Below are 13,669 nucleotides of genomic sequence, written 5' to 3' on the forward strand. Positions count from 1 at the left end.
AAAACAAGATCAGACATTGATATGTGAACATTTCTTCATAAAGAACTGAATATTTAATGGGGTGTCCTAATTTTTTTACATGACTGTAAATTATAGCAATATGTGTGTGTAGTGTACATACTTAAGTTTGGGTTCTCGTCCCTCACTTGTGTATTGCCAACAGATAAGCCCAATGAGATCATGAACGCGGGCGTTAGCAATGGTAACAACTGTCATGGGATGAACTTTCTCCTGGCTCATTTGCATGGAGAGGTAGACGTCTATCTTTTTTGTCGCTGTTGTGCCAATATGGCCCTATAACAAGGGTAAACATATATTAAGAGAACAGTGGAAACATAGACAATAACAGCATGTCCTTTTGGTTTCACCGCACACATAGCTCACAGCTAACAATTTAAATTTTAACGCTTGAATTTTTTAACCTGGCCACTACTTTTAAAAAGGCTGCAAAACTCACCTTGCCATCAAATTTGGAGTATTCATTGAAGGGGTTGTTGAGCTGCTGGGGACACTGCTCCAGTCGAAGTGAAAGTGTAGATTTCATACATGTCGACCGCGCTCTATCTTTAAAATCACGTTTTTCAAAAAAGGATCCCAGATCCTCCACTTAAAAAACAAACAAAAACATGACACATATATTTAAAACAATGACATTCACATGAATAATAATGGCAACATGTACAGTGCCTTGCAAAAGTATTCGGGCCCCCTTGAACCTTGCAACCTTTCGCCACATTTCAGGCTTCAAACATAAAGATATAACATTTTAATTTTTTGTCAAGAATCAACAACAAGTGGGACACAATCGTGAAGTGGAACAACATTTATTGGATAATCTAAACTTTTTTAACAAATAAAAAACTGAAAAGTGGGGCGTGCAATATTATTCGGCCCCCTTGCGTTAATACTTTGTAGCGCCACCTTTTGCTCCAATTACAGCTGCAAGTCGCTTGGGGTATGTTTCTATCAGTTTTGCACATCGAGAGACGACATTCTTGCCCATTCTTCCTTGCAAAACAGCTCGAGCTCAGTGAGGTTGGATGGAGAGTGTTTGTGAACAGCACTCGTCAGCTCTTTCCACAGATTCTCGATTGGATTCAAGTCTGGACTTTGACTTGGCCATTCTAACACCTGGATACGTTTATTTTTTAACCATTCCATTGTAGATTTGGCTTTATGCTTTCGATCATTGTCCTGTTGGAAGATAAATCTCCATCCCAGTCTCAGGTCTTGTGCAGATACCAACAGGTTTTCTTCCAGAATGTTCCTGTATTTGGCTGCATCCATCTTCCCGTCAATTTTAACCATCTTCCCTGTCCCTGCTGAAGAAAAGCAGGCCCAAACCATGATGCTGCCACCACCATGTTTGACAGTGGGGATGGTGTGTTCAGGGTGATGAGCTGTGTTGCTTTTACGCCAAACATATCGTTTTGCATTGTGGCCAAAAAGTTTAATTATGGTTTCATCTGACCAGAGCACCTTCTTCCACATGTTTGGTGTGTCTCCCAGGTGGCTTGTGGCAAACTTTAAACGAGACTTTTTATGGATATCTTTGAGAAATGGCTTTCTTCTTGCCACTCTTCCATAAAGGCCAGATTTGTGCAGTGTATGACTGATTGTTGTCCTATGGACAGACTCTCCCACCTCAGCTGTAGATCTCTGCAGTTCATCCAGAGTGATCATGGGCCTCTTGGCTGCATCTCTGATCAGTTTTCTCCTTGTTTGAGAAGAAAGTTTGGAAGGACGGCCGGGTCTTGGTAGATTTGCAGTGGTCTGATGCTCCTTCCATTTCAATATGATGGCTTGCACAGTGCTCCTTGAGATGTTTAAAGCTTGGGAAATCTTTTTGTATCCAAATCCGGCTTTAAACTTCTCCACAACAGTATCTCGGACCTGCCTGGTGTGTTCCTTGGTTTTCATAATGCTCTCTGCACTTTAAACAGAACCCTGAGACTATCACAGAGCAGGTGCATTTATACGGAGACTTGATTACACACAGGTGGATTCTATTTATCATCATCGGTCATTTAGGACAACATTGGATCATTCAGAGATCCTCACTGAACTTCTGGAGTGAGTTTGCTGCACTGAAAGTAAAGGGGCCGAATAATATTGCACGCCCCACTTTTCAGTTTTTTATTTGTTAAAAAAGTTTAAATTATCCAATAAATGTTGTTCCACTTCACGATAGTGGCCCACTTGTTGTTGATTCTTGACAAAAAAATTAAATTTCATATCTTTATGTTTGAAGCCTGAAATGTGGCGAAAGGTTGCAAGATTCAAGGGGGCCGAATACTTTTGCAAGGCACTGTACATAAATAATCCAGACTGAATATTTTTTTATCTTCAACAATTACATTCGATAAATTAATTATTAATTATAATTATTAATTGATAATAATACATAACCTGGCCCTATTAAAAAAAACATACAACGATAATGGCCCCATATCCCAGAAACCACACAGGAAAAACAATGTGACAAGATTTCCCGGAATGGACAAAAGGCTGAGTTTGGCTGGGATTGGCAAGATACGTGTTTTAGCTCGTTATCATCTCGTGATCGTCATGAAAAAATTGTTCGTCAACAAAATATTTTCGTTATAGTCATCATTGACAAAAACAACACTGCAGCTAATACTTTCAATGTTTACACACAAAAAAATTGCTAGGCGAAAAACATGCAATTAAAAGTTTAATAACAAAAACACTTATGAGACAGTTCATTAAGCTGACGATGACCCATTTGCAAGTAAATAAAAGGTAAATTATACTACCTGACTGTGAGGATCGGTCTTTCCATTGTATATTTTTACATTTTATTTGGTTTTGACGTTCCTTCCTCAGTCTTTCAAGTCTTTGGGCTGGAAAATAAACAGGAGCAGAGATGAAGAATTTCAGTCAGACTCAAGAAGACAATAAATAAATCAATAAATAAACAAGTACAATTTGTTGATTGCTTCTGAAAAGCATTGTGTAAACCACTAAAATGTGCTTTGAACACAATGAATCTCAAGTTGGATCATCCCTCTTATCTTACCAGCAGCCCCGGGTTTCCCATGGCTATCTTGTTGGGTTCCTAATAAGACAGCCACAACATATCAAATCTTAATCCCTGTTTGGTAGGATTCCAGCTTTCTAACCACTGACACAAATCTTGACCAATTTATCACCAATTTAACCACTAGAATCATGAGTGCCCAAAAAGTGTACCATTGAACTTTCCAGTCCCAAATCAGTGACCATCCAAATCACACAAAAAAATACCCAAACACACACACAACCCCCACCCGACAAAATTCAACTCAATCAATTAAAACTCATCACACCACAACACCAAATACTGCCACGAAAAATGACAGCTAAAAAGTTTCCCCGTCAATAACCTGATTCACATTTTGATAATCTGTATCGCAAAATTGTGTTCAAATATGCATATGGCGGAAAACACAGACTGGAGGCTGAAAAAGCAGTTTCTGCTCTTGCACCCCTCTTTAAAAAACTGCTGTATTTTATGCCAAAAGAACTTCTGTGCTTGATAGAACAATATGTCAATATGCTGCCATAGCAGATTCATGGCGCATTAAGCCCCCAAACTATTTTTAATGTGTCCGTTTTACCCGGGAAACCCCCGTTTATAGACGTTGCACAACTGCTTTTGTTTCAAACTAGCCATAAAAAGAAGGTAAGTAATCGTATTTACAGTGGGGCAAATAAGTATTTAGTCAACAACTAATTGTGCAAGTTCTCCCACTTGAAAAAATTAGAGAGGCCTGTAATTGTCAACATGGGTAAACCTCAACCATAAGAGACAGGATGTGGGAAAAAAAAACAGAAAATCACATTGTTTGATTTTTAAAGAATTTATTTGCAAATCATGGTGGAAAATAAGTATTTGGTTAATACTAAAAGTTCATCTCAATACTTTGTTATGTACCCTTTGTTGGCAATAACGGAGGCCAAACGTTTTTTGTAACTCTTCACAAGCTATTCACACACTTTTGCTGGTATTTTGGCCCATTCCTCCATGCAGATCTCCTCTAGAGCAGTGATGTTTTGGGGCTGCCGTTGGGCAACACGGACTTTCAACTCCCTCCACAGATTTTCTATGGGGTTGAAAACTTGACATCTGGAGACTGGCTAGGCCACTCCAGGACCTTAAAATGCTTCTTACGAAGCCACTCCTTTGTTGCCCTGGCTGTCTGTTTGGGATCATTGTCATGCTGAAAGACCCAGCCATGTCTCATCTTCAATGCCCTTGCTGATGGAAGGAGATTTTCACTCAAAATCTCTCGATACATGGCCCCATTCATTCTTTCCTTTACATAGATCAGTCGTCCTGGTCCCTTTGCAGAAAAACAACCCCAAAGCATGATGTTTCCACCCCCATGCTTCACAGTGGGTATGGTGTTTTTCGGATGCAATTCAGTATTCTTTCTCCTCCAAACACGAGAACCTGTGTTTCTACCAAAAAGTTCTATTTTGGTTTCATCTGACCATAACACATTCCCCCAGTCCTCTTCTGGATCATCCAAATTCTCTCTAGCGAACCACAGACGGGCCTGGACGTGTACTGGCTGCAGCAGGGGGACATGTCTGGTAGTGCAGGATTTGAGTTCCTGGCAGCGCATTGTGTTACTGATAGTAGCCATTGTTACTGTGGTCCCAGCTCTCTGTAGGTCATTCACTAGGTCCCCCCGTGTGGCTCTGGGATTTTTGCTCACAGTTCTTGTTACAATTTTGACGCAACGGGGTGAGATCTTGCATGGAGCCCCGGATCAAAGGAGATTATCATGGGTCTTGTATGTCTTCCATTTTCTTATAATTGCTCCCACAATTGATGTCTTTACACCAAGTGTTTTACCTATTGCAGATTCAGTCTTTACCAGCCTGGTGCAGGTCTACAATTTTGTCTCTGGTGTCCTTCGACAGCTCTTTGGTCTTGGCCATACTGGAGTTTGGAGTGTGACTGACTGATGTTGTGGACAGGTGTCTTTTATACCGATAATGAGTTAAAAGAGGTGCCATTAATACAGGTAACGAGTGGAGCCTCGTTAGACCTCGTTAGAAAAAGTTATACCTCTTTGACAGCCAGATATCTTGCGTGTTTGTAGGCGACCAAATACTTACTTTCCACTCTAATTTGGAAATCAATTCTTTCAAAATCAAACAATGTGATTTTGACCCATGTTGACAATTACAGGCCTCTCTAATCTTTTCAGGTATGAGAACTTGCACAACTGGTGGTGGTTGACTAAATACTTATTTGCCCCACGGTATGTTTGTCAATGTTTTACAAACATAGGCTTGACTGAGGACGATATTAATGATGTCTGTAAGAATATTTACCAGGATGTCATTTCAAAGCTTGATTCTCATCTGTACTCCCCTCAAAGACCATCTGACATTTATTTAATACAATGAAAATGCATGCAATGTTCTTGTACAATGATCCATGTCACACAAACAATTTGGTTTGCATCTCTTTGTAGTCCCTGCGAAGCTCAGAACTGGAAGTTTCTTCTAATTTTTAAAAAGGTTAGGAATACTGTAATGTGTCTGTGATTAGGCAAGTCATTAAAAATATTAAAGATCTGATTTACAATTCCATGCACTCTAAGGTAGTACTGTATTGGCCCAAATATAAGACGGTGTTTTTTTGCATTGAAATAAGACTGAAAAAGATAGTCGCGGTCTAGACGTTATACCCATTCATGACGCTAGATGGCGCCAGATATCATCGAAGCGATGTCCTGTCACGACAAAGCTCAGCTACTCTCAAGTTTAACCAGTTTGCATTATTTTATAGCAAAGTTTTTCCTTATTCAGATTTGTTTCAAGACTACAGTTAGACTTGACTTTGACAGTTAATGCAGTTATTGCAATTTTGTTGTTTTATCACAATAGATTGGTTTATTTACATTTCAAAAACCAGACGGCAGCCATTCATTTACGAATGTGATTGCCCTTTAGTTTACATATTTAAATGTTCAGATATTAAGATTTGAATGAGGCAAAATAACATGCTTTTTCTCTCAAATATATTGTTATAATCATGTGTTTCAGATGTACTGTAATTATTTTCTGTATAAAAATTAATTTGGTGTTCAAACGTGAGTCTTCAAAAAGAGGGGGTCGTCTTATAATCAGGGCCGTCTTATATTCGGGCCAATATGGTAATAGTCATACAATGCTTCTGTAGCTATTAAATCTAAACCTGTGGCAAGAGCCCCAGAGCAGTGCAGATTTTTGTCTTTTTTTTTTTTGGTTTAATTTGTAATCTAACTTCAAGGGACTACACACAATGAATTTAAATATAAACTGGCCCAGATTGGTCACACAACCCCTTCAAACAGCTGCAAAGCAGGATTTCTGGATGTTCTCGCATGCATTGGCGCAATAAATGCCTCACCAAAACCATGTCCTGCACATCACGTGATCTGTGAGGTAAATTTACCTGTGTTGGAGCGTCGACGGATGCCAAAGTCCCAGCTGGAGGTGATGTCCATAGACTGGGAAAGGTCACAAGTGTGACTGTCTGTCACGGTGCTGAACCCCTCATTTAAGGAACCTAACAGCGTTGACTCATAGCTGCTGCCAGGCACCAGAGCTAGATGACACTTCTCCAGATCCACATCCTGGTCAATTAGCACCATTTCGCACATTCCTGTATCGTCACTGGTCACATGAGACTGTCGGATGTGGGCCAAAATAATCGCCGGATTGTCCAAAAAGGCCATTTCTTCCCCTTTTTTTAAAAACTGAGACAGACATTAATTACATTTTCTCCCTTACTCTACCACATGTCAAGGTCATAGGTTAATGTGAATATCTACTACTGCCAAGTGTACTACTTAACCTCTAAAGCAGTGGTTCTTATCCTTGCTAATGGTACCAAACCCCATAAGTTTCACATGTGGATTCACCGAACCCTTCAGAATTAGATAATAAAGCAATTTCTTTCAAATTCAAAACAAATATTTTAAGCTAGCAAGCTAATAATTTAGCAAATTCCCCTTCAAACTTCTCATTTTGACAGCATGTTTTATAAACAGGTCAAAATTTGAGACCACGTTGCACATTGGTCTGTTGTACTTCCTCGTACCAACTGCGAGTCAACCTTCCACTGAGCAAACCAGTTCCTCCTCACATCAGATCAAGAAGTAGCAGTTAAAAGAAATGGATTAAGCCTGTAAATTGGGAGCAAACTAGTCCAAAACCTGGTCTAAAAAGCCACTATCTTCCTGGAAAATATGATTTTTATTTTTTTTTTTTTTTACAATGCTCCTAACAAATGGTTCAGACACATATTCCCATAGTAAAATGGCTAAATATACCAATAAACTAAATCACGAATGCATTAAAAAAAACATTAGCTCAAACAAAAACTTAGCTTATGTTGGTCTTAACAGGGAGCAGCTGGATTCAGCCTTGTGAAATGAGGCAGACTAGAGGGCAGCGTATCCACCCAAATCAATAAAACTAAATGTAAACACTTTCTTAATGAAACGAATACTCAAAGCAGCAAAAGTTAATTCGAATCTTTTTTTGTAATCGAATTAGAGCTGAAACGAGTACTCGAGCAACTCGAGTTTAAAAACTGATCCGAGTAATTTTATTCACCTCGAGTAATCGTTTATTTTGACAGCTCTAAGCATCACGTTTTGCTCGGACTACTTTTAATGCGGGACAACGCGCTGTCACGTGCGGAGAGGAAGAAGGAAAACCAAAAAAAAAAAACTTACTGCAGCTGACAGCCACCACAAACGACGCCGACGTTGCCAAATACTAGCCCGCACGATGCTACGTTGGTAACAGCTAGCGTCTGATGCATCTCATAAAGATCACATGTATGTTGAACTAGATGCGCAATGACAGACTCGGCCGCGTCTGGGCAGCGTTATTAAACAGCCGCCATCTTAAAGCAGTACAGCGCTAAGTGCTAGTAAAGAGCGCTAAGCGCTAATAAATAAAATTAACGTTACTGTCGCTACTAGCTCACGAAAAGTTAGCCCTGCGGAGGGCTAGGTTTCAATTAATTATGACCACTGTCGATGCGTGGCTAACGTGTCTTACATAAAGGCTTTAACATAACATAGCATTGTGGAGTGATGAGGGTGTAAAATAAAAACTTTATCATGGTAACTATCAATTTTAGCTCAGTAGTCATTGCTGGATAAAACACCAAGTAGCACTGGTCCCTAATGTGCTCCAGTACAGCCTGTATCATACATTTATTTTGAACACTGCAAAAACTCCAAATCCTATCAGGACTTACTGTTTAGACTAACTTAAAACTTAACTAGAACTTAAAAATGGCTTGACACAAAGAGAAATTCAATTGAAACACGTGGGAAAAAATCCTAACTTTTAAGTGATGTGTGTTATCAAGCATAACGGCATTTTTAGGTAATATATATATTTTTTAAATAAGATCTAAAAGTTTTTTGAGTGAAAGCAGTGAATTAGTCTTTTTTTTTTTTTTTTTAATTCTAGCTACATCTGAGATGCAATTGTTGGCTGTTTTCAACAATATACATTGAAAATAAAGACATTGATTGACTGAAAATGGTTCAAGATTAGATTAAATGTCTTGTTTTCTCATGTATATTTATAATTGCTCTTCACCTAAAAATATATTTGTTTTATCCGATTACTCGATTAATCGATAGCATTTTCAGTCGATTACTCGATTACTAAAATATTCGATAGCTGCAGCCCTAAATCGAATACTCAAGTCAATCGATTAATCGTTGCAGCACTAAATATAGCTATAAACTAAATTACAAATCCATTAAAAAAACATTCGCTCAAACAAAATTTAGCTTATGTTGGTCTTAACAGGGAGCAGCCAGATTCAGCAATGTGAAATGAGTTATGTCAGATTCACTGTTGCCACTAGAGGGCAGTGTATCCATCCAAATCAATAAAACTAAAGGCAAACACTTTCAAAACAAACCATTACAATGCCACTTTAATTAAACGAATACTCGAAGCAGCAACATTTAATTCGAATTGTTTTTTTAATCGAATTATTTGTCAATGTCACTTGACGTCGAAAAGTTCGATATCGAAAATTTCGATCTCAACCATACTCATGATTTTGAAGGAAAATCAACGTTTATTCAATGTCGGTCTGCTATCTGGGATTAGCTAACTTACATAGGAAAAGTCCGCTAGCTTAAATGCTATGAATTGCTTTTTTTTTTTTTAAATGCTCTTAACAAATGGTTCAAACATCTATTCCCACGAAAAATCGTTAAATATAGCAATAAACTAAATTACAAATACATTAAAAAAAAAATAGCTCAAACAAAAACTTGGCTTATGTTGGTCTTAACAGAGAGCAGCTAGATTCAGCCATGTGAAATGAGTTGTGTCATATTCACTGTTGCCACCAGAGGGCAGTGTATCCGCCCAAATCAAACTATATGCAAACACTTTCAAAACAAACCATTACAATGCCACTTTAATTAAACGAATACTCGAAGCACCATAATTTGAATTGTTTTTTAATCGAATTACTCGTCAATGTCACTTGACGTCGAAAATTTCGATGTCGAAAATTTCGATGTCAACCACACTGATGATTTTGATGGAAAATCAACATGTATTCAATGTCGGTCTGCTATCTGGGATTAGCTAATTTACATAGGAAAAGTCCGCTAGCTTAAATGCTATGAATTGCTTTTTTTTTTTTTTTAAATGCTCCTAACAAATGGTTTAAACACCTATTCCCACAAAAAAATGGTTAAATATAGCTATAAACTAAATCACAAATACATTAAATAAAAACATTAGCTCAAACAAAAACTTAAAACTTGTGAAATGAGTTCTGTCATATTCACTTTTGCCACTAGAGGGCAGTGTATCCATCCAAACGAATAAAAGTACATGCAAACACTTTCAAAACAAACCATTACAATGCCACTTTATTTAAACGAATACTCGAAGCAGCAACATTTAATTCGAATCGTTTTTCCAATCGAATTACTTGAGTTAATCGATTAATCGTTGCACCACCAAAATAATGCATTTCTTAAATTTGCTCATAAAGTTCGGACATTTTTTCTGGAAGTTTTCAAAATCTTTGACCCCAGGTTAAGAACCATTGCTCTAAAGACACGACACTGTCAATGGACAATATTTAAAAGGTTAAATCAACATCTTACTTTTTCTTTACTACAAATTTTCATGTAGCGCTCAAACTTGTGAAGTTATTATGAAAAGTACATCTGCCAAGACTGACAAAGTACAAATAGCAACAATAAATGTAGCAATTCCGTTCTATTGCAAGTAAACAATTACCTGGTTTGATCGCACCCCACTGTTCCAGTCGTCATACACTATTTTATCATTATAAATTGAATGCAATCGTATCTTCCTGGAAAATATGAGTTGGAATTAGAAGAAAACCAACATTGGTAATCCAAACAACAAAACAGCTTGTCGTTGCGTCGTCTTCTTTACTCCGGCTTTGCATCGCTCTCTTCCCCTCTAACTAATTTTATGTTCCGTGTGGTGAAGCAAAACTCAGGATAAATCCTAGTCCTTTAATTATAATATTAATAAAAACCTAATTGGTCAACATGAATGCGCTTCTAACCAGAAATTCCGTCAGCATCTTCATAAAATTGGGTTTGTATTTGTAAGGAACTTCCACATCCTGTTTGCGAGATGACCCGGAAGTACTTGAGAGTTACGTTAATGTACAGTAAACAGTGTTTTGAAGCAACTTTTAACACAATTGTATTTTTTATTGCTATTTTCTTATTGTAATTGTTTAGTAATCAACAAACATTTCATACATTAAATGCCTTATACATTGTAGCTACATTTAAATGGCGTTGGTCCTGTTTTCACATGATTGACCACACAATGCAGATATTTACAGGTTGTGATCCCTCGTTTTTCGCGGTTAACGGGGACCAGAACTCGCCGCGATAAGTGAAAAACCGCAAAGTAGCCCCCTCCGAAAAAAACAATATATTTGTGTGTGTGTTCAAGGTATTATTTATTATTAGGGGTGTCAAACGATTAAAATTTTTAATCAAGTGAATTACAGCTCAAAAATTAATTAATTGTAATTAATCGCAATTAATTGCAATTCAAACCATCTATAAAATATGCCATATTTTTCTGTAAATTATTGTTGGAATGGAAAGATAAGACCGAGATGGATATATACATTCAACATACGGAACATAAGTACTGTATTTCTTCATTATAACAATAAATCAACAAGATGGCATTACCATTATTAACATTCTGTTAAAGCGATCCATGGATAGAAAGACTTGTAGTTCTTAAAAGATAAATAAAAATAATAAATAAAAAATATAAATATTTATAAAAAATTGTAGAAAATAAAAGATAATACCTCGTACAAGTTATAGAAATTTCTCTTCATGTTTTCGTTTGAATAAAATTTGTAAAATTTTTAATCAAAAAATAAACTAGTAGCCCCCCGCCATTACACAATGCTCATGGGTGCTGAAGCCTATAAAATCAGTCGCACCCAAGCGGCAGCAGAGGGCGGCAAAACTCCGAAAAACACAAGTGCACCTTTCACTTTGCAGTCCTTTTTGCTGTCCTTTCTGTTTGAGCGGGGCATTTGTGCGTTATTTCGTCGAATATTTTAACGGGATTAATTTTAAAAATTAATTACCCCTTGTTAACGCGATAATTTTGACACCCCTATTTATTATTATTATTTATTATATTTATGCTATAGATTTAGCATTGGAAAGAGTTGCATATATGACATGTTTTCCCTTTTTTTCCCCAAAGTATAATTAAAAAAACGTATGTATATTTTAATAAATATTTTTTAAGCACTTCAAATGTAATAATTATAAGTCCTAAACATGTTACTGTCCCACCGCATTATTTTTAAACAAGAATAAAGTATAAAAATGCTTGTCTTCATTAAATGCTTCATTGAGTAAGTCCACTCAAATGGTCAAGGAGCTCACTTATACACAATGAGTTGCCACAGCAAATGCTTAACAAGTTAAACAATGATTGACACATGACCTCACCATTATTAAGTGAATTATTTTCAATACGTTCAGACTTACATGCACCTCTTTTCACTTGCTTAATGTGCCGATCCATTTTTTTGTGGAAAACGGCGCTTTTTTTGCTTTTGTGTGTGTTCAATGTGTTCATTCAGTGGAAAGAGATACATATAAGACACGAGTTATCACTCCCCCCAATTACAGGGTGTTCCAAAATGTTTGACCCCATTTTGTAGGCCAATAATTTTGACAAATTTGGAATGACCTCAAATTTTCACAGCTTGTGTACAAACGTTTCAAGGTTTTGTGCGTAACGTTTAGCATTTCTATCTTTTCAGGTTAAGAAATGCCATTCACTTCAAAAGAAAAGGCATTTTGAGTGTGAGAGTATGCTCGGACTCAATCACCGAAGACTGCAGCATGCCTTCTTCACAATTTTTGCAAAGAAAGCACCAACTAAACAGAATTAGAGCTGCACTGGAAACTGTTACCGAAGACATGCTACAGCGAGTTTGGCACGAGCTCGAATACCGACTCGACGTGTGCCGAGTCACAGGCAGTGCTCATATTGAACATGTATGAAAATCTGTCATAGAACCAACAAATATTTGTACTTTTCTTTGTAAATTTAACCAATACGACTTATGACCTTCAACATAAAGTGTATTTAGTTTCATTAAGATCCATCAAGTAGTTTCCGAGATATGGGCATTTAGAATGGGGTCAACCATTTTGGAACACCCTGTATAATAACAATTAAAAAAAAACTTTACGGCTTTAATAGTTATTGACATACAACATAGCAGGGATATGACACGACGCACAGGAATTTTTTTATGCGACAATAAGGAACTTCCCAGTGATGGCTGGTAGGAGGAAAAGTGATAGTTAAGTCAGGAGCGTGTTGGGGGGGTGGATGCGTGATTGTGCGTATGTATATCAGTATTTGTGTGTGCATGCAGACAAAATAAGAGTCACAGAACTCTGCAACCCCGGTCTTGGAAGGAGAGATCAAGGGCATGAGATAAGGATCATCTGCGTGGCTCTCCCAGGAGAAATGGAAGGGAGGGTGGCGGTGAAGGAAAGGAAAAATTATAATCAATTAAGCCGACTCAAAAATTTAATATGTCTAAATACAGTTGGTCGTCAGTCAAATACGTGCTCATCAAGGCAAAGGCAAGACCTCAGTTCCCTCAAGTCATTGCCAACAGTCACGGTCTGCCTCAACAGTTCAATCATTTGGCGCCAGATGACGTCCACCTTTCTCCATCCTTCCTTGGACTGAACAGTGTTCTCACAGGAACAGTCAAAATCCGAGCTTTCACCCGGTCATCCAAAGCCTTGAATTGCACCGTTTGAACCGTGGAAAATTTGTCATTTTCTTATAAGCTGCCATCTTGGAAACTTTCCGGTACAGCAGGGCACTTTCCAAGCCAAGCATAAGAAACCCCACGACCGTCACCCCAATCAGCCAAAAATCCTTGATATCTTCCATGGATAGGACAGTTAGAGTCGGGCTTCCAATGGTCCAATGATTCCCTCACGAAGCCCGCCGCAAAGGTCCCATCCGGGCAGGACGGCTCTCCTGGGGCGCCGTGTCTTATTGAGAAAAAAATTTGTCAATAGCGCTGACAGACCTACTAATCAAA

General features: G+C 37.8%; 1 protein-coding gene across 1 annotated transcript in view; it reads right to left on the reverse strand.

The window, feature by feature from the left end:
- Nucleotides 1-10,671, reverse strand: part of mapkap1 (MAPK associated protein 1) — a 28,431-nt gene extending 17,760 nt beyond the window's left edge. Inside the window, exons 1-5 of the mRNA XM_057818672.1 lie at nucleotides 10,309-10,671; nucleotides 6,458-6,761; nucleotides 2,778-2,864; nucleotides 458-606; nucleotides 122-294 (exon numbers count right to left, since the gene is read on the reverse strand). Of these exons, the coding sequence (XP_057674655.1) occupies nucleotides 122-294; nucleotides 458-606; nucleotides 2,778-2,864; nucleotides 6,458-6,740 (692 nt within the window). The 5' untranslated portion in view covers nucleotides 6,741-6,761; nucleotides 10,309-10,671. The remainder of the gene's footprint in view (nucleotides 1-121; nucleotides 295-457; nucleotides 607-2,777; nucleotides 2,865-6,457; nucleotides 6,762-10,308) is intronic.
- Nucleotides 10,672-13,669: the final 2,998 nt, after the last annotated feature.

Source organism: Corythoichthys intestinalis, chromosome 17, assembly GCF_030265065.1.
Source record: "Corythoichthys intestinalis isolate RoL2023-P3 chromosome 17, ASM3026506v1, whole genome shotgun sequence".
Lineage (NCBI taxonomy): Eukaryota > Metazoa > Chordata > Actinopteri > Syngnathiformes > Syngnathidae > Corythoichthys > Corythoichthys intestinalis.